Here is a 27,780-nt window from a genome sequence, read left to right as displayed (position 1 = left end):
AACACACACTTACTACACACACCCTATACACACACACACACACACTACACATACACACACACACACCCTATACACACACACACACACACACTACACATACCTTATTCAAACGGTCATTGGTGTGTGTGTGTGTGTATAATGTGTGTGTGTGTGTGTGTGTGTATAATGTGTGTGTGTGTGTGTGTGTGTGTGTGTGTGTGTGTAGGTGTGTTGTTGTTGTAGGGTGAAGTTTCCTCTGTTTTCGTGGCCCTCCACCTGTTTGCTGTGTAAGAGGTCAGTAAAACATTCAGCATCACACAACAGTATAAACCCGATTCAACATAAACATCATAAACTATATACAGTATATACATATATATATATATAGTGTAATAACATGTCATGTATTTATTTTGTAGTTGCATTATTGTTACATCACATTCACTTTGTTTTAGGTGATTATAATGAATCACTGTAATAATTAGGTGATATAAAGTTATTTTATTAATCACGGTGATGTGGTCTGTCTCGACCCTGACCGGCCACTAGAGGACGCAGCGCGTGTGTCGTTAATCACGGTGTGTTTCTTCCGCAGGTCTGTGTGCGGGTCCTGCAGTGCGAAGGTGGGTCTGTCTGTGTGTGTGTGTGTGTGTGTGTGTATAAGGTGTGTGTGTGTGTGTGTGTGTGTGTGTATAAGGTGTGTGTGTGTGTATAAGGTGTGTGTGTGTGTGTTGGTTCTGGTATGTTTTTGCATCATGCACATCATGATCAGTGCGTCAGTACAGCGGATACACACTGCTGTGGTCGCCATGACGCAGAGTGTGTGTGTGTTTGATCTTGTGTGTGTGTGGGTGTGTGTGGGAAGTTTTCGGGATGTTTGATGACTCAGTGTGTGATTCTCGACCTTTTAGTTCCTCCGTGTGTTGGTGTGTGTTTCTCAGTTTTTGAGTGTCTGGTAGCAACAACCTCGCCGAGCTCAGCGCCGCTCAGATCAGATTTATTTCTTTGTTTGATGTGAAGCTTTTGATCTGCGTCTGTATAAATTTATGATTTTATTTGTGTGTGTGTGTGTGTGTGTGTGTGTGTGTGTTTTAGATGAAGATGCCTTCTAAGAAGTTAGCTCACATCCCCGTCTACACACTGGGGTTCCACAGCAGCCCGAGGAGCCACACCCAGCGCAGTGATGTCTACAAGTGAGTGGGATCAGTGAGGTGTGTGTGTGGGGGGGGTTACAGTCACGTCTCGTTAGCTGTTCTTAATCATGTCTCCTCTGGTAGTGTGCGATTGACGTGGACTTACCTAGGCAGCATGGCAGTAGTTTCATACCTTCACACCTTCACGATGCTCCTCTATCCTTCTGTATCTGAGTTTATCTGGTCTGTCTCAGCCCGTGTGAGCATCGTGTTTTAAGCAGAGGTCACTGTGTACACATGGGAATGGGGTATATCCAGACTGGGTCCATAGAGGGTAAAAAGGCTTTGATGTTGTACCCCTCAGGTCCATGCGCTCCCTGGCGCGGTGTGCAGTAGAAGAAGAGTTCCCGTACCTCTACGCCGCCGGCTGCTCTCTCAGAGACGTCTGCGCCGAGTGCACCAGGTTCATCGCCGACGTGGTTTCATCCAGCCGCCGCAGCCTGGACTTCATCAACAACACGCCCAAACGGGAGAGGCCACGCCCATCCCTGAACCACGCCCCTCACTGCACTCACACACCCTCCGGCGGTGGAGCTGTCTAACACACTGACTGACCGGACCTGTGATTGGTCGTGCCTTGCTGGACTGCTCCCCTAGCCATGCCCCTTTGCTCATAAGCCCCGCCCAGTTCATGGGTGGTCTGGACTATGTTCCTGCTGTAGCGGTGTTGCTGGACTGACCGAGTCAGACTGATGTGGTGCTCTGAACGTGCTGCTGGTCTGTAAGCTGCTACCCCATCGACTTCACCCCCAAAGGTTCGGATCCCCTTCCTGATGGACTCCAGTACTGACTGAGGGGGCGTGACCGCTGGCACAGAGATTCAAAACACCACAGCATTTACGACACAAACGAAAGTAAACGACACGACGTTACAGTTACAGATGTGTAGTATATCTCCGACCACTAGAGAGTGCTGCAGGATAAACCAGGTCCCTTTAAATCATGTATCACATGTTCTCTGGTGTACATAGAGGTGATGTAGAACTCTTCTACATAAAGGAAGAGGAAGTGCTTCTCAGTGATTGGTCTCGGCATGCGTGAATCAAACGAGGGGGCGGGACTAAGCATTAATTATCGTTTCCTTTGTAACGAGCTAATTAACGAAGCCTTTCTAAACCAGTGCAAAGATTCAGTCTAGATCAGATCGTTTTGTTCTAACGAGGCTGAACGTGTTGTGTGAGTCTGACACTAGGTGGCGTTTATAAAATAAATTGTTGGATTTTTTATGTTTATAATTTTATAGCCGGCAGATTTTGGTGGTTTTGGTGGTTTTGGTGGTGCTGGTGGTTTTGGAGGTGCTGGTGGTTTTGGTGGTGCTGGTGGTTTTGGTGGTGCTGGTGGTGCTGGAGGTTTTGGTGGTGCTGGTGGTTTTGGAGGTTTTGGTGGTGCTGGTGGTTTTGGTGGTGCTGGAGGTTTTGGTGGTGCTGGTGGTTTTGGTGGTGCTGGTGGTTTTTGTGGTGCTGGTGGTTTTGGAGGTTTTGGTGGTGCTGGTGGTGCTGGTGGTTTTGGTGGTGCTGGTGGTTTTGGTGGTGCTGGTGGTTTTGGAGGTTTTGGTGGTGCTGGTGGTGCTGGTGGTTTTGGTGGTGCTGGTGGTTTTGGAGGTTTTGGTGGTGCTGGTGGTTTTGGTGGTGCTGGTGGTTTTGGAGGTTTTGGTGGTTTTGGTGGTGCTGGTGGTTTTGGTGGTGCTGGTGGTTTTGGTGGTGCTGGTGTTTATGTTCTGCTGTAACGTCGTCGTCTCTCTCTCACACTGGTGCGTAAATGCTGTCGTGATTTTGGGACTCTGTGTGTATTCTCTGGACCACACCCCATCCAGCCTGTAATCTTCACCCCTGAACCCACATTTGCTCATGTTGCTTCACCCACACTGGGATGTGGACCAGCGCATTTCTGCCAGAGCTTTCCAAACGAGGATGAGGTTCAGCGTCTCTGTTGCCTTCTTCTGCATGTAATGTACGCAGAGGAACTATAAACTGCAATGTAGTGTGAACATCAAACACCTCACACCATCTCCCAACACCTCACACCATCTCCCAACACCTCAAATCATCTCCCAACACCTCACACCATCTCCCAACACCTCACACCATCTCCCAACACCTCACACCATCTCCCGAACACCTCACACCATCTCCCAACACCTCACACCATCTCCCAACACCTCACACCATCTCCCAACACCTTAAACCACCATCTGCTTTAGATGAAGCCATAAACCAGGACAAGATGGAGAGCAGTAAAGGATGAATTAACGGTTGGAGTGTGATGGACCTGAGTGATGGACGTGTGTGTTCAGTCGTTCTGCTGACGTACAGAATCAGATTATTGTAGAATAAATGAATGAATTTTATTGTATATTTATACATTTTGGAATTTAGATGATGTTGCACTATAGATGATGAATGTATCAGAAATAAAACCTGTTTAATCATGTTAGAGAAAAGAAACACACACCATATACACACTATACACACACACACACCATATACACACTATACACACACACACACCATATACACACTATACACACACACACACCATATACACACTATACACACACACACACCATATACACACTATACACACACACACACCATATACACACTATACACACACACACACCATATACACACTATACACACACACACACCATATACACACTATACACACACCATATACACACTATACACACTATACACACACACACACCATATACACACTATACACACACCATATACACACTATACACACACACACACCATATACACACTATACACACACACACACCATATACACACTATACACACACACACACCATATACACACTATACACACACACACACCATATACACACTATACACACACACACACACCATATACACACTATACACACACACACACCATATACACACTATACACACACCATATACACACTATACACACTATACACACACACACACCATATACACACTATACACACTATACACACACACACACCATATACACACTATACACACTATACACACACACACACCATATACACACTATACACACTATACACACACACACACCATATACACACTATACACACTATACACACACACACACCATATACACACTATACACACACACACACACCATATACACACTATACACACACACACACCATATACACACTATACACACACACACACCATATACACACTATACACACACACACACCATATACACACTATACACACACACACACACCATATACACACTATACACACACACACACACCATATACACACTATACACACACACACACCATATACACACTATACACACACACACACACCATATACACACTATACACACACACACACCATATACACACTATACACACACACACACCATATACACACTATACACACACACACACCATATACACACTATACACACACACACACCATATACACACTATACACACACACCATATACACACTATACACACACACACACACCATATACACACTATACACACACACACACCATATACACACTATACACACACACACACCATATACACACTATACACACACACACACCATATACACACTATACACACACACACCATATACACACTATACACACACACACACCATATACACACTATACACACACACACACCATATACACACTATACACACACACACACACCATATACACACTATACACACACACACACCATATACACACTATACACACACACACACCATATACACACTATACACACACACACCATATACACACTATACACACACACACACCATATACACACTATACACACACACACACACCATATACACACTATACACACACACACACCATATACACACTATACACACACACCATATACACACTATACACACACACCATATACACACTATACACACACACACACCATATACACACTATACACACACACACCATATACACACTATACACACACACACACCATATACACACTACACACACACACCATATACACACTATACACACACACACACACCATATACACACTATACACACACACTATATACACACTGTACACACACACACCATACACTTGCTTTATATGCCAAATACTCACACACACACTCACACACACACACCATATACACACTATACACACACACTATATACACACTATACATACATACCATATACACACTGTACACACACACACCATACACTTGCTTTATATGCCAAATACTCACACACACACTCACACACACACCATATACACACTATACACACACACACACCATATACACACACATTAACACTCACAGGCTGCAGCTGAGATGGTTCGTGCTTTTGTGCTTTACTTTTGTAAACACTGTTTATCTGCAATAAATCAAATCCAAAAAAGTGTGTGTTTTTAAATGTGTGTGTGTGTGTGTGCGTGTGTGTGTGTATGTGTGTGTTTCTGGAGGTTCACACAAAGGTTACACATGTCCTATATAAACAGAACCCAGCTGTAGATCAGTGAGGGTTCCTGTTGAAGTTCCTGATGGAGGAACCGCTGAGTGTTTATGTTACTGAAGAACTTTATATATACGTATATAGTACAGGAACCATCAGAACTCACGGTTCTACTGCAACGTACCAGCGCTACAACACAGCAGTCCAGCTGTGGAACCATCATGAACTTTTTAATTCACATGCTGAAGAACATCATGGCTCCTCACCTTCAGTCACAGTTCTCCATATATCACTGAGGGCTTCCTACAGGAACTCTGGTAATCACAGCTTTATTGGGATTCAGTTCAGAGGACTCAGGAATATTCGGCAAACACAAAACACTGCACTTACTCAAACAATTTCGATTTTAATGGATGGTTCAGCTAGAAGATCCAACCACCAACCGTCTGTAGTTCCTTCTTAGCCTGAATTGTTTATTTAGAATCTCTAGGTACTTAATAAAGTCATGTATCAGAACAAGGTTCCCACACCTCAGAGCCAAAAAAAAAACCGTACCACCCTTTTTAATACCAAACTCAACTTGGTATAAGAGTTTGGAGGTACCAAACAGCTCTATTTCACTCACATCTGACATAAGAACCTGGTTCCAGTTGAAGTTCCGGTGCTGTTTACTGAACTTCAGGTTCTTAAATCTGGCTCAGTGAAAGATGCTTTTTAAATAGCTTCTCAGGAGCTGTGAGGTGTCCCGTTGTAGGTTTGGAGATATGGTGCCCCAACATACTACTGTCTTAGCACCACTGTGACCCTTGGAGAAACTTTTGCCTCTTTAACAGTCCTCATCAGTCCTAAGATTGGGAGTGAAGGATTGCAGCAGTAGAGAGAAATCTAAATCTGGTAATTGGATATGACTAGATTGGGAGAAATATGGAGAAAATATAGAAAGAAAATAGAAAGAAAACAATCTCTAAATCTGTTGATGACATCAGGCACTGTAGAGGGTAAAATCACTGCAATGTTGTGGAACACTGCTCTGAAACTGATGAATTGTGGTATCATCCAAGGAGGATGGAGGTCCCTGCTGAATCTGGTTCCTCTCCTGGAGTTTTAGGGGAATTTTAAAAGGGGTTTTTGGTCTGTCAGTCCTGGACGCTGTAAAGTTGCTTTGAGACAATGTACTATACTAATACTTATACTAATACATTTCACTTTACTTAGTAAGATTTTATAACATATTTAAAAAAGTAAATATTTTACTACGTTCCAATTTTAATCTGCATTTATGTACAAAAACAATGGAGTGATTGAAGTAAGCGGTTAAATATTTATGAGCTTTTTAGACTGTAGATCAAAGTAGATTCCCTGATCAAACCTCTGGTTTGTGATTGTATAAGCACGGTACATCCGGGTCCCCAGTTTGTTTATATAAAGTATTTATTATTAGATGATAAACTTTCACTTTTGATCTCAGCTGAGATGTTTCAGAACCACAGAAAGTTTTTCTGTAGAAGTTCCAGATCGCGGGTGGATCTGACCAATCAGAACACAGGAGATCAAGCAGGGGGCGGGGCTCTGTCAGAAAACGGGTGTGTAAATAAAGCCCACCGCTTCTGGTTGTGTAGTGTGTGTGGGTGTGTCGGTAACAGTGCGCACTTCTTATAAAAGTATTTAAAGTTGTGTATAAAGTTACTAGATCCCGGTGGATTATGAGTTAAAGTGATCCAGTATGTCGATCTGGACTCGGGCGGACCGGAGCGGCCAGCTGGACCTGCTGCTGAGGGAGCGCTGGGTCCGGGTAACGGCTCAGCTCAGCCGGGACACTCTGACTCTCACAGCCGGGGGAGAGCAGCACAGCCCCGGCTACAACTCTCCCCCATCCGCGCTCTCTAACGGAACCGAGCCGAGCAGCCCGAAGCCCGGACACAGTCCCGGATCGGCCGCGGAGGATCTACTGGATCACGGGATCGCGGAACCGGTGCGCAGAGTCCGGGTAGTGAAACAGGAATCCGGCGGTTTAGGAATCAGTATTAAAGGAGGCCGGGAGAACCGCATGCCCATCCTGATCTCCAAGATCTTCCCCGGGCTGGCGGCCGACCAGAGCCGGGCACTGCGGCTGGGTGATGCCATCCTGTCCGTCAACGGGAACGACCTGCGGGAAGCCACGCACGACCAGGCGGTGCAGGCGCTCAAGAAAGCCGGCAAGGAGGTGACGCTGGAGGGTGAGTGTTGAACTCGAGGCCGGGGATGTTGCGACCTAGCGCGGGGAGGAAAGCGCATACTAGCCTACTACAGAGTACGCGACACAGTACTGAGCTCAGGAGGAGTTCTCACATACTACATAGTACACAAGTACACGGGCAGGGTTCTCTACAGATTCATACAGAATATTAACATCAAATTACACAGAACTTATAAATCACATCTCAGATATTACTAATAGTAGAACCTCTTAATATGGGATGATTTTATACCCCCCGCCACACACTCTGAATTTAGAAAGTTTTCACACCCCGTGACTGTTTACACACTTTGTGATGATCACTGTTTTTACCATCAGTCCTCCCTCAATCACCCAGAATAAAGAACACTGGAATCAGCAGCAGTGTTGTTGGGATGTATTAGGAACACAAACCCTGTTAGTGCTGACTGTGTGTTCATCTTCCCCTGATCACACCACACTGGTGTCTTTATATTTCTGTATGAAGTGCTATATTCTCCTCCCAGCATCAACACTGGTACCCAACAATCCCAACAACACTGCTGCACCTGCTACACTCGCTACACTCATACCTACACAGTGTTACTGCAGTGCTGAGAATGATCCACCACCCACATATCAGCTCAGTGGGGGTCCAGGGCTGTAGATGGGCTACTGTCAGTGATTGTATAACACAAATGTCATCTGAATGTCTGTATGAGAGAGGTGTTCCTAATAAAGTGGTCGGCGATCGTGTATATAAGAGTGTGTTTTGAGACCCACTGCACCCCTCACTGTACCTCACTTTCACACACTGGAGTGATTAGAGGGGCTCAGTGGTTTTGGACTGTAATGTATCTGGGACAAACTGGTGTGTGTGTGTTGATGTTTAGCCTGAATAGTGCAGTAACCCAAGCAATAAGAAAGGGGGCAAATACTTTTGCTCAGATTCAGTCAGCTGCTTTTTAAAAACAAACACCCCCCCCCCCCCCCCCACACACACACACACACCCCTACAGATGAGCAGAATTGTGACATCATCAGGTTCTCCAGCTCTCACTCTGATGGATCTGCAGTTCAGCTTCAGTCTGGTTCTGCTCACCAGCACAGCTTCACTCCTCCCACAACCATGTCCAGTTCTCCCAGTCACACCAGTATAAGCCGCCTGCGCTCGGAGGGAAAGCTCTGCGACGTGGTGCTCAGAGCCGACGGCGTGAACTTCAGCGCTCACAAAATCCTCCTGTGTGGTTCCAGCTCCTACTTCACGTCTCTCTTCACCTCCGGCTGGAGGGGCACCGGGGGGGCGGTGCACACCGTACCGGGCGTGTCTCCCGTTACCATGGAGCTCATCCTGAGCTACGTCTACACGGGCCGGGTGGAGGTCACGGCCCAGAACGTGGAGCGGCTCCTGGAGGCGGCCGATCGGCTGGACGTGGCGGGCGTGGTCCGGCTCTGCTGCCGCTTCCTGGAGGCTCAGCTCGGCGTCCACAACTGCGTGGGCATCCGCAGGTACGCAGAAGTGTACTCGTGCGGCGAGCTGCGTGACCGCGCCCACGCCTACGTCCTGCAGAACTTCGAGGAGATCGTCCGAGGTCCCACCGAGGAATTCCTGGAGATGAGCCTGGCAGAGCTCAGCAGCATCCTGGACCAGGACCAGCTGAACGCCAGGCGAGAGGAGACGGTGTTCGAGGCGGCGATGAGGTGGATCGGACACGCCCCGGATCGGCGCTCGCAGTACGTGGTGTCGCTGCTGCCGAAGGTGCGACTGGGCCTGATGAGTCCCGAGTACTTCCTGACCCAGGTGAGGACATGCCCGCTGCTCAGCGGGTACCAGCAGTGCAGATCCATCATCGCCCGCACCCTGAAGGTCATCTCGGACATCGACGTGACCGGACTGACCGACGCCGCGCTCCAGCTTCCCCTGTGTCGCCCGCGGCTCCCACACTCTCTCCTGTTCACCGTCGGCGGCTGGAGCGAAGGAAGCCCGACCGACGCCATAGAGGCGTACGACCCGCGGGCGGGGCGCTGGAGGCGGGTCTTCTGCTCGGAAGGAGCTCCGCGAGCCTATCACGGCTCGGCGTACCTGGACGGATTCCTCTACGTCATCGGAGGCTTCGACGCCGTCGATTACTTCAACACCGTACGCAAGTTCCACCCGGTCGCCCGGACCTGGCACGAGGTGGCACCCATGCACTCCCACCGCTGCTACGTTAGCGTCGCCCTGCTGGACGGCTACATCTACGCCATGGGAGGCTTCGACGGCGTCACCAGACTCGACACGGCCGAGCGCTACAAGCCCGAGACCAACCAGTGGAGCCTCGTGGCGCCCATGCACGAGCAGCGTAGTGACGCCAGCGCCGCCACCTTAAACGGAAAGATCTACGTCTGCGGCGGCTTCGACGGTAACGAGGTCCTGTCCACCGCCGAGTGTTTCGACCCACGGAGCGGGCAGTGGACCCTGATCGCCCCCATGAGCTCGCGCAGGAGCGGCGTGGGCGTGGTCGCTCTCAATAACAGACTGTTTGCGGTGGGCGGTTTCGACGGAGTCAGACGGCTGCGCAGCGTGGAGGTCTACGCCCCTCAGTCCGACTCGTGGAGGAACGCGTCCTCCATGTTCCACCAGCGGAGCAACTTCGGCGTGGCCGTGCTGGACGAGCGCCTGTACGCGGTCGGAGGCTTCGACGGCCGCGGCGTCACCGCCAAGTCCGAGCGCTACGACGAGAGCGGCGACGACTGGTTCGACGTTCAGGACATTAGCGTCAGACGCAGCGCGGCGAGCTGCTGCGTCGTCTCGGCTCTTCCCAACGTCACCGACTACACCCTCCACCGGGGGCGTCCGGACGCCTCCTGATTTTAGGAAGAGAACCTTTAAGTTCCAGATTTACTCTGTGAGGAAATAAATACTGCAAACTGAACTGTGTGTGATGAGCTGGAATCATTTCACTCCACCAATCACAGAGGGAATCGGGGCGGATCCATGGGGCTGCACACAGACGGGGGATAATGGAGATCGGTGCTGCAGCTAAAAACGTCCAAATACTTTCAGATTTTTATATTTTTATACTTTAAATCCCCTAAAGTGACACCAAACTGTTATTTACATCAATATTGTTTTAGGGTGTTTTAGTCGTTCTGTTTCCTGAAATCTAAAGCAGTGCAAACAATCAGATCAGATTTAGTTTCAGTGACATTTACAAAGTTTATCAGACACTTTTATCTCAATAAACTTACAATTATGAGTGAATATAAATAAAACAATTAATGGATAAGGGCCTCGCTCAGGGGCCCAACAGTTTTTGCATGGCAGAGCTGGGATTTGAGCCCACGACCTTCCAAATGTAGAACTTGAACCCTGAGAGGACCCAGACTCCGACTGGATCTTCATCCTCCTCAGGTGATGTAGAGAGTGAGTTCATCATCACACTAGTGTTCAGTCAGTGAAGGAATACCGTCTAGTGCTGAGATTCTGATTCTGATGTTCGGAGCAGCTATAGCTCAGGTACTGAACTAGTGATCAGAAGGTTGCTGGTTCAAGGCCCACCACCACAGAGTTACCACTTTTGGGCCCCTAAGCAGGGCCCTAAAGCTTTAACCACAGGTAAACGAGTGGTGTAGGAGCCCGGCCGGACGATAGCAGAGCTGAGATTAGAACTCGAGCTGGAGATCTCAGCAGTGCTACATGACCCGAGGCATTTAGGTACGATCCTCCACGGTCAGGGTCTGCAGCAGGAGAGGAGATACAGCTGGGGAACCGGATACGACTAAATTTGGAGGAACAGGGAGAAAATTCTAACAACTTTCCAACTTTATTTTACGTCCAGGTGTCATCGATCATAATTCTTTACTTACAGAGTCCTCGTCTACATCCAGCAATCACCTCATCATCATCATCTGAGCTACACACACACACACACACACACACACACACACACACACACACACACAGTGTACCTGGCTCTCAGCACTGATGGTTTGTACTTTAATGTTATTCGGTTCTTTATTCAGTTTAACAGTTTTGTTTGTTGTTCAGTTTACAGAAACACTAGATGTCTTTAAATTCTGATGAGTTTCACGTTTCTCCTCCGTTTTCACCTCGTCTGTGTTTCATTAACAATGTGTGTGTGTGTGTGTGTGTGTGTGTGTTACAGTGAGGTATATCCGTGAGGTGTCTCCTCTCTTTAAGAAACCCTCGTTGTTATCAGAGCTGAGTTGGGACGGGAGCGACGATTCTCCTCAACACAACAGCACCAAGGATCAGAAGATCATCTCCCTCAGGATGAGCTTCATCTGCAGGAACCTCACCATCCCCGACCTGGAGAACAGGTACCAGCCCCGCCCTCGTTCAGCTACATTCAGTCATGGACCTGCTCCTGATAAAAAACAGCAAAAGATCTACTGTAATATAGTGCTGTTTATACTACATGATAAATGTGTGTATTTATATGTGTGTGTGTGTGTGTGTGTGTGTGTGTGTGTGTGTGTGTGCAGGTTGTTGGAGCTCATCTCTCCGGACGGGCAGCACTCGGTGGTACTGCGCTGTAAGGATGGTGCTACCGCCCACTCCTGGTTCACCTCCATACACGCCAACATCGCCGCCCTGCTGCCACACATACTCACACACATCAACTCCTACCTGAACTCCTCCAACACACACACACACGCTCCACTCAAACACATCGGCTGGCTGGCAGAACAGGTAAACACACACACACACACAGATTAGCCTGATGAAACCCAGGTGCCAGGCCCCCCAGTGCCGCCAGTCTGATGTGGGCGTGTTATTGTTTAGGTGGGCATGGAAGGTGGGCGGCACCAGTACAGGCCGGTCGTCATGGCACTTACAGAGAAGGACGTGCTGCTGTTTGAGTCGGTACCGTGGACACGGGAGAGCTGGACCAACCCTCTGTCCACCCACACCCTACTGACCACCAGGTATCATCAGAACCGGGTCTCAGAGGGGCGGGGTCCCTGAAGTGAGCAGGGCTAATGCTACAGAGGGGATTTAACACACGGCGTGACTCCTCCCCCTCTCTCTGTGCAGGTTGGTACACTCGGGCAGTACCCGCGGTTCCCCCTCGCTGGGTTCCGACCTGCTCTTTATGACCCGGACCGGTTCCACTCGTGGTGTTGAGACTCACGTGTTCCGGGTGGAGACGCACTGGGACCTGTCGACCTGGACACGAGCGCTCGTACAGGGGACGCATGCCGCCGCCGAACTCATCAAAGAGGTTTCTATAGGTCAGTGTGTGTGTGTGTGTGTGTGTGTTTTAATGCTGTCCTGCAAAAAAGTAATCCCCCCCCCCCCCAGTCTGATTGTCTTTGATCTTTTATATGTAAATCACCAATTAAAGTTCTTCAACTCCTGTATCACCCTCGTACAAAACACCAGACCAGCTAAAAGTCCTGGAGATAAATCTGTGTGAAACCATGTTAGATGTGATGATGACAGGCTGATTATAAAAATGTGTGTGTGTGTGTGTGTGTGTGTGTGTGTGTGTGTGTGTGTGTGTGTGTGTTTAGGGTGTGTATTAAACAGGGAGGAAGTGTGTTTGGTGCTGCACTATGAAGGAGGATTCACTGTGCTGAGGGGTGGAGGAGGACCGGGAGCTGGTGGAGGTTCTCCTGCAGGGGGCGCGGTGCTCCTGCATTACCCCTATGAAAAACTGCGCAGTTCTGCAGACGATGCAGTCAGACACCTCTACCTCGACTTCGGGGGTCCAGAGGGGGAACTGGTAAGGGCCCCGCTCTTCTTCATCATCTTTCACTCAGGGCTTCATCCTGGTTGGTTGATGATGATGATGTTGGAGTGATATGAAGACTTTGTTCTCGTTGTGTTTATAATCTGACTGTGTGTGTGTGTGTGTGTGTGTGTGTGTGTTTTTGGCAGGTGTTTGATCTGCACTCCAACCCAAAGCCGGTGGTGTTTGTTCTCCACTCCTTCCTGTCGGCCAAACTGGCGCGACTGGGACTGATCACGTGATTCCAAAACCTGATCCCAGACCCCAAACCCCCTCCCACAGTTCTGCCTCTCATTACCAAACCAATTTCCTCAACTCACTTCAGAAACAGTGTGTGTGTGAGAGAGAGAGAGAATATGTGTGTGTGTGTGTGTGTGAGAGAGAGAGAGAGAGAGAGAGAATATGTGTGTGTGTGTGTGTGTGTGTGTGTGAGAGAGAGAGAGAGAGAGAGAGAGAGAGAGAATATGTGTGTGTGTGTGTGTGTGTGTGTGTGTGTGTGAGTGTTGAGTTCAGGTTAACCACATGTGCCTTGTCATATGTAAGCACAGAAAAACATGTAAACATAGAAAAGCTTTGCTAAATATGCAAAAAAGTATTATTGTGTGTGTGTTACGTACTTCAGACTGTTAGTGTCTCTGGTGTGTGATGGTTCAGGGTGTTGGGTGGTGCAGGACTACAAGTGTAGTTCACTTACATTCCTACCTGTTGCTTATTAACCCCTTTAGATCCACCGTAACCTCCAACTAAACCGGGTCTCATAAACCGGGTCTCCACCTGGTAGTAACCAGGAACTAAACCAGTTACTTCAGTTGGAAGTGATTGTATCTTTGATTGGTGGATTTGAACCAGTGTTTAATATTAATTAGTAAATAAAGTGTTTCGGGTTCTGAAGGGGTTCAATATTCCACATGATCAGATTTTCCACCTCAGTGTCGTGTGATCCGTGTCCCGTGTAGGTTCATCCTGATAATTGATTAGTTGCTGTATCATGTTGCTCAGCAGTTTTGTTATTAGACATTCCAAAGGATCTTCTCGTTCAGGTAGCATGTAGCTCACTCGCTAGCTAGTGTGGGTGTAGCGCTGCCCCGTCTGCACTTAAAATCATACCAGTTTTTACATTCCTCACTGAGCCTTTTAGAATCAGCACTTCTGTATCTGCACTTCTGTATCTGCACTTCTCCTCCCGATCGTCTGAACAGCTTTGACGTCAATGTTCGGTGTAACGAAGCTCTTATGATGAGGAGGAAACGTGTTTAGTTCTTTATATATCCAACAACAAACGTTCAGAAATAAATGGACGCATCAGTACTAGTGAAGAATCTGCTTGTTCTCGTTCATGCGGCCTCTGATGCTGAAGTTGATGAAGTATTATTAAACCTTATTATTATTAATCTGAACCTCCAACCTGATCTGACCAAAGATGTAACCGTCTCCTCAAGAACTTCAGGATTATGACTTTCAGTCGTCTTGATTCACGTTCTGTCTGGTCCTTTCTTCCTCTTCTGTGCAGTAACGACTTAAATCGACTTTAATTTGATTAATTCTTGTATAAAATCTGTTCCAGACCCGTCCGTCTGAACACCCTGCACACACACCACACATGCCAGTATTACGTACTCAGAGATGATGAATGTATGTTCTATTTGTACTCACCGAGTCCTATACATTTATTATATTTTATACTTTATCTATAAATGTCTTTATAATCAAAGCTGTTTTTTAGTTAAACTAGTTTTTATAGCTTTTTGGCACCATACTTTTGTGGCAGCTTTGCGTTCACACAATCAACTAAACCAAAGCCGAGAGAATTTTACTAGAGAGCGCCACGCTGCTGCAGAATTCTATAGAATTTATTCTTTTTAAAGTTCTGCACTCTTATTAAAATATGCAACATAAAGTTCTGTTTATATAATGTGTATAAAATATATTTACAAGCTATAATAATAAACTAGTGTTACACATTTCCTCTGCTCGTGTCTTTCATTTAGAGTCTGAGAACATTTTGAGCTTCTACTTGTGTCTATTTTATTCATATTTAAAATTATAAAAACAGTTTGTGAAAGAAAAGAGCTGTATCAGTGTTTACACAAGAAACTAGTGTTCAGTTTGTTCATGGTAATGATGCACATTCCTCACCTTCACCCCCAAATATCCTACAAAAATAGCCCACAATGCGATGGTGAAAACACTCTTTTGACAATCTTTATTGCTGATGTATTGCTTAAAGCCTGAATTACATTAATTGTTCTTTTGTAAACTGTACTTTTAAAATTATTTAAAGTTTACAATTATTTGGGTAAAAATCCGCCTCTGGCTGGTGTAAAGAATGAGCTGGAGGAGGCCGGTGCTAGTCTGTGGCTCTCCTTGGCCAACAGAGGGCGGTGCAAGCAATTATTGAATTTTAGAAAAGCGAAAATAGCCACATTAAATAAAATAATAATTATTATTTCTTTAACGTTAAACTAAAAACGATCAAGTGAATATGAAGATTATTTTACCTCACGTTCAACAAAAAGTCTCAGGGTTCTATACTGTTAATCTTAGCTCTAAGAGACTTTATATTTTTACATTTATTAGGTGTTTTGTGATGCTAAAATATCATTAAATTTCTATTTAAAAAACGAAACGTGAAAATTGAGACTATGAACGACGTTTGTGTTTGGGTGTTGTACCAAATCACACGCTACAATACTAAATAGTGTACCTAATTAGTGCAATGCCGACAGTGGCGCTGTTTCTTTTGAACACTGTCGAGTGCGTTAGTGTGTGATTTGGGACACAGCCGAGTTTGTATATGTTTTGAGCTGGTTAGCTGAACACTGACGGACAATGTAGAGATCTTCTGTTTCCTTGAGGGGAAGAATAATGTTAATAATGTGTTAAGGTTTAATAAACGCAAATATCAGTAACTAGATAAATCTGAAACTGGATAAAATATCGAGAACGGGAGATGAAATGACAACGTCAACATTACAGGTACCGTTATTATCGTCTTAGCATTATCTGCTGCTAATAGTGCTAACTGGTTATATCACAGCCACAATCGCATCTAATTACCTCAGTATAATATTTATTTTATTATTATTTATCATTCTGATATTAATATGAAGAATAATTACTATATAATACTACTAAATTACATAATTATTTCTAGTTAGTAAGTACATGTCCATAATATGTGGACACATTTATTTTAATTATAAGCCACAGTGATATAAAACCTGTTCTAATGGCACAAATATATAATAAATAAGCACAACCTCTGCAGCAAACGTAAAATCTGATTTTGTTAATGCACAGTGAATTATATTTATTAACCTGTCCGAACCCCACACTAATCGTTATTAAATCAATTTACAAAATCATTAGAAATTAAAGTAAAAGTATCAAACTTAAATGTTAAAAATGTCATTAAGAAAGAGCACTTGATATAGCTGCTCATTAAAATCAGATGGAATGTTTCCCTTAAAGCTGGCAGCTGATACAGCAGCAAAATGCTCACAGTTTAAATGTTGGTCCCTGATGTTAAGGTGGCCACAGACTTTTAATTCAGTGTAGCAGGAGCGACTCCTAGTGTCTGTTAAAGGCAAAGGTACCAGCGGTGGAGGAACACTAGAGTATAGTGGGATTCTGTTTCTGTATACAGAAAGCGATTGATCTGGTGACCAAAGCCACAGAGGAGGACAAAGCCAAGAACTATGAGGAGGCACTGCGGCTCTACCAGCACGCCGTGGAGTACTTCCTACATGCCATCAAGTGTGAGTTCAAAACACTGACCACAGTCTTCAGCTTTCAGTCTACAGTACTGTATTGTTTATTTAGATTGGGATGGGGGCTGTGGTACCTGATGGATCTATTAGATGTTGATCTGATGGTGCATCTGTTGGAGTTTTGCATGTTCCCCTCTGTGCAGATGAAGCCCACAGTGATAAAGCAAAGGAGAGCATTCGAGCAAAGTGCATGCAGTACCTGGACCGAGCAGAGAAGCTGAAGGATTACCTGAAGAACAAGGAGAAGCAGGGCAAGAAACCTGTGAAGGAAACACAGAGCAATGACAAGTACAGTTACTCAGTCACCCGTTCACACACACACACACACACACACACACACACACACACACACACACACACACACACACTCACTCACTCGTTTGTGAAGCCTGTGTTTGTGCTTCTATAATAATAATAATAATGTGTGTGTGTGTATCAGGAGTGACAGTGACAGTGAAGGAGAGAACCCAGAGAAGAAGAAGCTTCAGGAGCATCTGATGGGTGAGTGAACTATCTCATCAGCACCACACGTCCTTCAGTGGGATTAGTGTGTGGATCAGAGTCCCTAACCCTCACTACGGCTGCAACTATCGATTCTTTTTGTAATCGAGTATTCTATCGATTATTCCAGCGATTAATCGAGTAATCGGATAAAAAATACTTTTGCTTTAATAAAGAGCAAAAATAAATACATACAGTGTATCACAAAAGTGAGTACACCCCTCACATTTCTGCAGATATTTAAGTATATCTTTTCATGGGACAACACTGACAAAATGACACTTTGACACAATGAAAAGTAGTCTGTGTGCAGCTTATATAACAGTGTAAATTTATTCTTCCCTCAAAATAACTCAATATACAGCCATTAATGTCTAAACCACCGGCAACAAAAGTGAGTACACCCCTTAGTGAAAGTTCCTGAAGTGTCAATATTTTGTGTGGCCACCATTATTTCCCAGAACTGCCTTAACACTCCTGGGCATGGAGTTTACCAGAGCTTCACAGGTTGCCACTGGAATGCTTTTCCACTCCTCCATGACGACATCACGGAGCTGGCGGATATTCGAGACTTTGGGGCATCCTCAAGCGGAAGGTGGAGGAGCGCGAAGATGTTCTATTGGGTTTAGGTCTGGAGACATGCTTGGCCAGTCCATCACCTTTACCCTCAGCCTCTTCAATAAAGCAGTGGTCGTCTTAGAGGTGTGTTTGGAGTCATTATCATGCTGGAACACTGCCCTGCGACCCAGTTTCCGGAGGGAGGGGATCATGCTCTGCTTCAGTATTTCACAGTACATATTGGAGTTCATGTGTCCCTCAATGAAATGTAACTCCCCAACACCTGCTGCACTCATGCAGCCCCAGACCATGGCATTCCCACCACCATGCTTGACTGTAGGCATGACACACTTATCTTTGTACTCCTCACCTGATTGCCGCCACACATGCTTGAGACCATCTGAACCAAACAAATTAATCTTGGTCTCATCAGACCGTAGGACATGGTTCAAGTAATCCATGTCCTTTGTTGACATGTCTTCAGCAAACTGTTTGCGGGCTTTCTTGTGTAGAGACTTCAGAAGAGGCTTCCTTCTGGGGTGACAGCCATGCAGACCAATTTGATGTAGTGTGCGGCGTATGGTCTGAGCACTGACAGGCTGACCCCCCACCTTTTCAATCTCTGCAGCAATGCTGACAGCACTCCTGCGCCTATCTTTCAAAGACAGCAGTTGGATGTGACGCTGAGCACGTGCACTCAGCTTCTTTGGACGACCAACGCGAGGTCTGTTCTGAGTGGACCCTGCTCTTTTAAAACGCTGGATGATCTTGGCCACTGTGCTGCAGCTCAGTTTCAGGGTGTTGGCAATCTTCTTGTAGCCTTGGCCATCTTCATGTAGCGCAACAATTCATCTTTTAAGATCCTCAGAGAGTTCTTTGCCATGAGGTGCCATGTTGGAACTTTCAGTGACCAGTATGAGAGAGTGTGAGAGCTGTACTACTAAATTGAACACACCTGCTCCCTATGCACACCTGAGACCTAGTAACACTAACAAATCACATGACATTTTGGAGGGAAAATGACAAGCAGTGCTCAATTTGGACATTTAGGGGTGTAGTCTCTTAGGGGTGTACTCACTTTTGTTGCCGGTGGTTTAGACATTAATGGCTGTATATTGAGTTATTTTGAGGGAAGAATAAATTTACACTGTTATATAAGCTGCACACAGACTACTTTTCATTGTGTCAAAGTGTCATTTTGTCAGTGTTGTCCCATGAAAAGATACACTTAAATATCTGCAGAAATGTGAGGGGTGTACTCACTTTTGTGATACACTGTATAAGATTAAATACGACATGTCTCTTGAAACAAACTATATATTTTTATTACTTGCATAGAGGACAGTTTAAAGAGAAATATATACATAATAAACATATAATACATAATACACATAATAAACCAGGGGTGGGCAATTAAATTTTCCAAGGTTGTGGAGGGCCAGACCAATAAGGTGAACTTAATTCTGCTCAATATTAATTTTATCTCTTTATTTACATTTACATTTTCAGCATTTAGCAGACGCCTTTATCCAAAGCAATTTACAATACAGTTACAGTATACAGTCAATTTAGGGTTAAGGGCCTTGCTTAAGGGCCCAACAGTTGCAACCTGGCTGCCAGCAACCTTCTGATTACTAGTCCAGTACCTTAAGCACTAGGCTACAGCTGCCCACTCTTCATTACAAGCAGTACATTGTACAGTTCTAATAAGCTGTTAATGTTTAGATGTTACAATCAGAAAATTAGAAGTAGGCAGAGTAAAAACATCAACATTATTTTACTAATTAAACAAACATGCAAAAAAACAAAAACAAATGTGAACAAAATGTGCAGGTTTTTAAACTTTACACTTTTTTGTTTTGAGTCTAATCACCTCATTTGTTTTTTAGTCCTTTGGATATTCTTTTTAAAATCACAAATCTGGTCCTGACTGCTTCAGTTCTGGACGTGTTAAACTTTATAAACAATCCTTGTTGCTTGTGCAGTTTAGTTAGTGAAGCTTCAGGTGTGACACCCCCCCCCCCCCCGCATCGTTCATGTTCTTGTATTTCTGTTTAGTACCGCGATTTAGAGCCTAGATTGTTAAACTTAACCAGCGTTACATCTGACTTTAGTAAATAAACAATTCAGAAGTTCGTGTCTGGTTAAAAACTCCACCGTCAGTCACGCTCGGTTCTGTTCGCATTACAGTGAAGCTGAAACACTCGCGCACACGTAAATCCAAACTTACGGATATTTAAAGACACAGCCCCCCGTCAAAATCAGTCCTGTTGTAATGCATATTAGATGTACTTTTATTAACATCCCATTTGATGTGTGCTCCTGCACATAGCGTAATCGCGTTGTTAAAGTGAAAGTCCGTGCGGAACACCGTGAGCTGTGTATCGGTGTATGGAATAAACGATTCCTCGATGCAAAACATTTGAATCGATGATTTTTAGTAATCGAGTTACTCGAGGAATCGTTTCAGCCCTAACCCTCACCCTTCACCACTTCATCCCTTACATAACATCCACAGTTGAGCATCTTACTAAGGAATCATCAATAATATTAATCTTGAGTTTATTTTGCTTATTTTTATCTATAAAAGTAGATTTTATTTATTCAAACACAGCACAGTTCTGTTAGCCAGATGCTAAACCGTGTGTGTGTGTGTGTGTGTGTGTGTGTGTGTACAGGTGCTATAGTGATGGAGAAACCCAATGTGAGCTGGAATGATGTTGCTGGGTTAGAAGGAGCTAAAGAGGCGCTGAAGGAAGCTGTGATTCTACCCATCAAATTTCCTCACCTCTTCACAGGTACACCTTCATCATCCTCATCATCACCACCACCACCACCTTCATCATCACCGTCATCACCACCTTCAACATTCTCATCCTCACTGCTAACTGACCACAGTGCTGGATCATTCCTGGCTCAGATCTCTCAGAAGATCCATGATACGTTCACACCATGTGGTGAAACCATAACCTCTCGTCATTTATTATAATAACACCTGGATTTTACATTTTGGGAAGTTCCTGGTGCTCAGGGGCCCTCGTGTGCTAGAACACCACCGACAGACAGTGTAGGGATTGTAATACACAACAGGGAATTGGAAACTAGAACACACTGGGGAAGTTCCTGTGGTGTCTTTTATCATACAGATCAGATCTCAGTAAGAAAGAGGAACATTAAAAAAATGAGAATAACAGTGTGGTGTCACTTTTGAGGATTTAAAGCATTAAAGTTCTCTCTTAATTTAGTCGTATCCAAATCCCCAATGGTATTTCCCCTCTAAAGCTGCAGACTTCCACTTCTGACCGAGGAGGGTTGTGACTAACACACACCCCCAGTACCGACCGCTGTTTTTCACCTGCACCAGGTGGGTTTATATGGAGATCCGTATCGTGCACGGACAGTCATGCACCATCTCCATTATCCCCCGTCTGTGTGCAGCCCCATGGATCCGCCCCGATTCCCTCTGTGATTGGTGGAGTGAAATGATTCCAGCTCATCACACACAGTTCAGTTTGCAGTATTTATTTCCTCACAGAGTAAATCTGGAACTTAAAGGTTCTCTTCCTAAAATCAGGAGGCGTCCGGACGCCCCCGGTGGAGGGTGTAGTCGGTGACGTTGGGAAGAGCCGAGACGACGCAGCAGCTCGCCGCGCTGCGTCTGACGCTAATGTCCTGAACGTCGAACCAGTCGTCGCCGCTCTCGTCGTAGCGCTCGGACTTGGCGGTGACGCCGCGGCCGTCGAAGCCTCCGACCGCGTACAGGCGCTCGTCCAGCACGGCCACGCCGAAGTTGCTCCGCTGGTGGAACATGGAGGACGCGTTCCTCCACGAGTCGGACTGAGGGGCGTAGACCTCCACGCTGCGCAGCCGTCTGACTCCGTCGAAACCGCCCACCGCAAACAGTCTGTTATTGAGAGCGACCACGCCCACGCCGCTCCTGCGCGAGCTCATGGGGGCGATCAGGGTCCACTGCCCGCTCCGTGGGTCGAAACACTCGGCGGTGGACAGGACCTCGTTACCGTCGAAGCCGCCGCAGACGTAGATCTTTCCGTTTAAGGTGGCGGCGCTGGCGTCACTACGCTGCTCGTGCATGGGCGCCACGAGGCTCCACTGGTTGGTCTCGGGCTTGTAGCGCTCGGCCGTGTCGAGTCTGGTGACGCCGTCGAAGCCTCCCATGGCGTAGATGTAGCCGTCCAGCAGGGCGACGCTAACGTAGCAGCGGTGGGAGTGCATGGGTGCCACCTCGTGCCAGGTCCGGGCGACCGGGTGGAACTTGCGTACGGTGTTGAAGTAATCGACGGCGTCGAAGCCTCCGATGACGTAGAGGAATCCGTCCAGGTACGCCGAGCCGTGATAGGCTCGCGGAGCTCCTTCCGAGCAGAAGACCCGCCTCCAGCGCCCCGCCCGCGGGTCGTACGCCTCTATGGCGTCGGTCGGGCTTCCTTCGCTCCAGCCGCCGACGGTGAACAGGAGAGAGTGTGGGAGCCGCGGGCGACACAGGGGAAGCTGGAGCGCGGCGTCGGTCAGTCCGGTCACGTCGATGTCCGAGATGACCTTCAGGGTGCGGGCGATGATGGATCTGCACTGCTGGTACCCGCTGAGCAGCGGGCATGTCCTCACCTGGGTCAGGAAGTACTCGGGACTCATCAGGCCCAGTCGCACCTTCGGCAGCAGCGACACCACGTACTGCGAGCGCCGATCCGGGGCGTGTCCGATCCACCTCATCGCCGCCTCGAACACCGTCTCCTCTCGCCTGGCGTTCAGCTGGTCCTGGTCCAGGATGCTGCTGAGCTCTGCCAGGCTCATCTCCAGGAATTCCTCGGTGGGACCTCGGACGATCTCCTCGAAGTTCTGCAGGACGTAGGCGTGGGCGCGGTCACGCAGCTCGCCGCACGAGTACACTTCTGCGTACCTGCGGATGCCCACGCAGTTGTGGACGCCGAGCTGAGCCTCCAGGAAGCGGCAGCAGAGCCGGACCACGCCCGCCACGTCCAGCCGATCGGCCGCCTCCAGGAGCCGCTCCACGTTCTGGGCCGTGACCTCCACCCGGCCCGTGTAGACGTAGCTCAGGATGAGCTCCATGGTAACGGGAGACACGCCCGGTACGGTGTGCACCGCCCCCCCGGTGCCCCTCCAGCCGGAGGTGAAGAGAGACGTGAAGTAGGAGCTGGAACCACACAGGAGGATTTTGTGAGCGCTGAAGTTCACGCCGTCGGCTCTGAGCACCACGTCGCAGAGCTTTCCCTCCGAGCGCAGGCGGCTTATACTGGTGTGACTGGGAGAACTGGACATGGTTGTGGGAGGAGTGAAGCTGTGCTGGTGAGCAGAACCAGACTGAAGCTGAACTGCAGATCCATCAGAGTGAGAGCTGGAGAACCTGATGATGTCACAATTCTGCTCATCTGTAGGGGGGTGTGTGTGTGTGTGTGGGGGGGGGGGGGGGTGTTTGTTTTTAAAAAGCAGCTGACTGAATCTGAGCAAAAGTATTTGCCCCCTTTCTTATTGGGTTACTGCACGATGGTGAAACTGAACCGGATCTTTAATCAGAACTTGTGGAACGTGACCTCTTCATCAGAGGAGCTTTGATTCATCAGGTCTCACCAATCAGTGTTGGATCAGCGCTATTAATTAAAATGTTTATTTGAATTTCTGTCCAGTTCTGTTACACTATGTGGCCAAAAGTATTTGGACACCTGACCGTGAGCTTATCAGTCCTGTTTCATAAACTAATGCTGTTAATACAGAGTGACCCTCTGTGTGATCTTTTCAGCTAGAGCAACAGCCGCACTTCTGAGAAGCTTCTCACAATACTTTGAAGTGTGTCTGTGGGAATTTGTGCCTGTTCAGTCAAAGTAAGCCTCAGTTGATGTTCCGGTTCATCCCAGAGCTGTTGAGTTGGGCTGAGCTCAGGGCTCTGTGCAGGACACTGGAGCTTCTCTTCACGTCTTTATAGAGCTCACTCATGCTGGAACAGGAAAGGGGCTTTCCCTAAACTGTTGCTGCACTTTCTATTATATGAATTTCTATTATATGACTGATTTCTTACACATTTTAGTAACTGTTGTGGTTAAAACAAATTAATTCAATAATTAGAAGGAGGGTCTCAATACTTTTGTCTAAATAGTGTATAAATGCACAGGCTCCCAGTGACGCTCGCTGTGTGTGTGTGTGTGTGTGTGTGTGTGTGTGTGTGTGTGTGTGTGTGTGTGTGTGTGTGTGTGTGTTTCAGGTAAGCGCACTCCTTGGAGAGGGATCCTGCTGTTCGGGCCCCCGGGGACAGGAAAATCATACCTGGCTAAAGCAGTCGCTACAGAGGCTAACAACTCCACCTTCTTCTCCGTCTCATCATCTGATCTCCTGTCCAAATGGCTCGGAGAGAGTGAGAAGTGAGCACACACACACACACACACTCACACACACACTCACACACACACTCACACACACACACACACCCACACACACTCACACACACACACACACACACTCACACACACACACACACACACACACACACACACACACACACATACACACACACACACACACACATACACACACACACACTTAAACTCAAAAGAAGCTTTATTGGCATGACAAATAAGGACATTCGTATTACCAAAGCAAGTTACAGGGAAATATAAACAATAAAAATAAGAAAGAACAAAAATATACAGAACAGTTACATGTGCAAAAAATATAGAACAGAATAAAATATTAATAAAAACAGTGCAAAATAATAACAATAAAAAGTATAATATTTACAATAATGAGGTAGTAATAACGATCAGTTTGTGTGAGTGTGTGTGTGTGTGTGTGTGTGTGTGTGTGTGTGTGTGTGTGTGTGTGTGTATGTGTGTATGAGACATGGTCACCCACTGTCCCTCACCTGGTGGCAGGTGTGAGTATAGAGTGCTGCTAGTGTGCAGCTCTCTCTGTGCTCCCCCAGTAGGTGGGGCAGTTTGTCGGGGTCTGGGAGGGAGGTAAAGTTGGGGATGATGTTATTAAATTTAGGGAAGAATTGGGAGCGGACGTGGTGGTACTTGGTACACCGGGTGAGGAAGTGCAGCTCCGTCTCTACTGTACTGAGAGTGCAGTGCTGACACGACCTCTCCTCCCGGGGCAGCCAGGACCGGGTGTGTCGCCCCGTCTCCACGGCCAGGTCGTGTGCGCTCAGTCTGTACCTCGTCAGGGTGTTTCTTAATTTAGGGTCGGATACTGTGCTCAGATAATCTGCTGCACTGTAGTGTCTGTTTAGGGTCAAATAACAAATAACAACAAATAATAAATAACTGCATTTTACTTTGAGATTTAGTTTCAGTTTCCCAATAATTCAGATATTTAGTTCGGAGTTTTTGTGTAATTTGGTTTATTCTAATTGGGTTTGCAGATCACACATACACACACACACACACACACACACACACACACACACACACACCTTTATAACAATTCAGACCAACTGTGAAGACGATTTCACTAACAAACTCTGTTACTCTCTCCCCTGTCTCTCTCTCTGTATGTCTCTCTCTCCCCTGTCTCTCTCTCTCTGTATGTCTCTCTCCCTCTGTATGTCTCTCTCCCCTGTCTCTCTCTCTCTCCCCCGTCTCTCTCTGTATGTCTCTCTCCCCTGTCTCTCTCTCTCTGTCTCTCTCCCCCGTTTCTCTCTCTCTGTATGTCTCTCTCTGTATGTCTCTTTCCCCCGTCTCTCTCTCTATGTCTCTCTCCTCCGTTTCTCTCTCTGTATGTCTCTCTCCTCCGTTTCTCTCTCTCTGTATGTCTCTCTCTCTGTATGTCTCTCTCCCCCGTCTCTCTCTCTGTATGTCTCTCTCCCCGTTTCTCTCTCTGTATGTCTCTCTCCTTCGTCTCTCTCTCCCCTCGTCTCTCTCTCCTCCGTCTCTCTCTCTCTGTATGTCTCTCTCTCCCCGTCTCTCTCTCTCTGTATGTCTCTCTCTCCCCGTCTCTCTCTCTCTGTATGTCTCTCTCTCCCCGTCTCTCTCTCTCTGTATGTCTCTCTCTCTCTGTATGTCTCTCTTCCCCCTGTCTCTCCCCTGTATGTCTCCCTGTACCAGGTTGGTGAGGAACCTGTTTGAGCTGGCGCGGCTGCGTAAACCCTCGATTATATTTATAGATGAGGTGGATTCTCTGTGTGGGTCGAGGAGTGAGAACGAGAGTGAAGCGGCTCGCCGGATTAAAACCGAGTTCCTGGTACAGATGCAGGGTGAGACACCCCACACACCCTCTCTACACCCTCGGGATGAACTGGAACATTGTGTTGGGAGCCTGAGCTCAGTAATGATGGAGAGATTGTGTTACTGGGGTTACTGGTGCACCTCCAGCCTGTAGCTGTGTGGACCAGCACCGTCTCTTTGTTGTGGAGCTGAGTGGTGTGTGTGTGTGTGTGTATCTGTGTGTGTGTGTGTGTGTATCTGTGTGTGTGTGTCTCTGTGTGTCTGTGTGTGTGTGTGTGTGTGTGTGTGTCTGTGTGTGTCTGTGTGTGTGTGTGTGATTAACTGTGTTTATTGGGTTTGATGTCTCTCAGGTGTTGGGAACAATAATGATAAGATCCTGGTTCTGGGTGCCACCAACATCCCCTGGGTTCTCGACGCTGCCATCAGGAGAAGGTCGGTCTCATAACCTCCTCTATATTCTGTAATATTCCATTTCTGTATAAACACACCTGCTGCAGCCAAATAACCACAGAGAAATAAGATCAAAGATCAGTCTAACACTGTGTGTGTGTGTGTGTGTGTGCTGTAGGTTTGAGAAGCGGATCTACATCCCCCTCCCTGAGGAGCCGGCGAGGGCGGCTATGTTCCGGTTACATTTAGGGAACACCCCCCACAGTCTGAGTGACGCCGACCTGCGGGAACTCGCTCGCAAAACTGACGGATATTCGGGCGCCGACATCAGCATCATCGTCAGAGACGCACTAATGCAGCCTGTACGCAAAGTGCAGTCCGCTACACACTTCATAAAGGTAACACACACACTCACACACACACGCACACACACACACACACTAATGCAGCCTGTACGCAAAGTGCAGTCCGCTACACACTTCATAAAGGTAACACACACACACACACACACACGCACACACACACACACACACACACACTAATGCAGCCTGTACGCAAAGTGCAGTCCGCTACACACTTCATAAAGGTAACACACACACACACACACACACACTAATGCAGCCTGTACGCAAAGTGCAGTCCGCTACACACTTCATAAAGGTAACACACACACACACACACACACGCACACACACACACACACACACACACTAATGCAGCCTGTACGCAAAGTGCAGTCCGCTACACACTTCATAAAGGTAACACACACACACACACACACACACACACACACACACACAC

General features: G+C 46.9%; 5 protein-coding genes across 5 annotated transcripts in view; 4 read left to right on the top strand and 1 right to left on the bottom strand.

The window, feature by feature from the left end:
* Positions 1-2,290, top strand: part of spire2 (spire-type actin nucleation factor 2) — a 22,630-nt gene extending 20,340 nt beyond the window's left edge. Inside the window, exons 12-15 of the mRNA XM_062999683.1 lie at positions 206-273; positions 575-602; positions 1,075-1,172; positions 1,477-2,290. Coding sequence (XP_062855753.1) covers positions 206-273; positions 575-602; positions 1,075-1,172; positions 1,477-1,714 — 432 coding nt within the window. The 3' untranslated portion in view covers positions 1,715-2,290. The remainder of the gene's footprint in view (positions 1-205; positions 274-574; positions 603-1,074; positions 1,173-1,476) is intronic.
* A 4,989-nt stretch (positions 2,291-7,279) lies between these two features.
* On the top strand, positions 7,280-15,532 carry sntb2 (syntrophin, beta 2). Its single transcript, XM_063000234.1, has 7 exons — positions 7,280-7,855; positions 11,982-12,156; positions 12,322-12,529; positions 12,623-12,765; positions 12,875-13,071; positions 13,354-13,565; positions 13,721-15,532. The coding sequence occupies exons 1-7, from the start codon at positions 7,363-7,365 to the stop codon at positions 13,811-13,813; spliced, it is 1,521 nt and encodes a 506-aa protein (XP_062856304.1). The 5' UTR covers positions 7,280-7,362; the 3' UTR covers positions 13,814-15,532.
* LOC134319196 (kelch-like protein 10) lies at positions 8,877-10,748 on the top strand. Its single transcript, XM_063000233.1, has one exon. It carries the CDS (start codon positions 8,963-8,965, stop codon positions 10,682-10,684), a length of 1,722 nt encoding a protein of 573 aa, XP_062856303.1. The 5' UTR covers positions 8,877-8,962; the 3' UTR covers positions 10,685-10,748.
* Positions 15,533-16,373: 841 nt separating the features above from the next.
* Positions 16,374-27,374, top strand: vps4a (vacuolar protein sorting 4 homolog A; the record flags this gene model as incomplete). Its single annotated transcript, XM_062999682.1, has 9 exons — positions 16,374-16,547; positions 17,218-17,329; positions 17,485-17,629; positions 17,781-17,842; positions 21,079-21,198; positions 24,630-24,786; positions 26,470-26,618; positions 26,940-27,021; positions 27,158-27,374. Coding segments are annotated over exons 1-9 (1,065 nt in total), but the record flags the coding sequence as incomplete, so codon positions are not given.
* Positions 21,907-23,765, bottom strand: LOC134318751 (kelch-like protein 10). The gene has a single exon (XM_062999681.1). It carries the CDS (start codon positions 23,690-23,692, stop codon positions 21,971-21,973), a length of 1,722 nt encoding a protein of 573 aa, XP_062855751.1. The 5' UTR covers positions 23,693-23,765; the 3' UTR covers positions 21,907-21,970.
* Positions 27,375-27,780: the final 406 nt, after the last annotated feature.

Source organism: Trichomycterus rosablanca, chromosome 8 (genome assembly GCF_030014385.1).
Source record: "Trichomycterus rosablanca isolate fTriRos1 chromosome 8, fTriRos1.hap1, whole genome shotgun sequence".
Taxonomy (NCBI): Eukaryota; Metazoa; Chordata; class Actinopteri; order Siluriformes; family Trichomycteridae; genus Trichomycterus; species Trichomycterus rosablanca.
The sequence above is the reverse complement of the archived record's forward strand: the minus strand, read 5'-3'. Positions and strand labels throughout refer to the sequence as shown.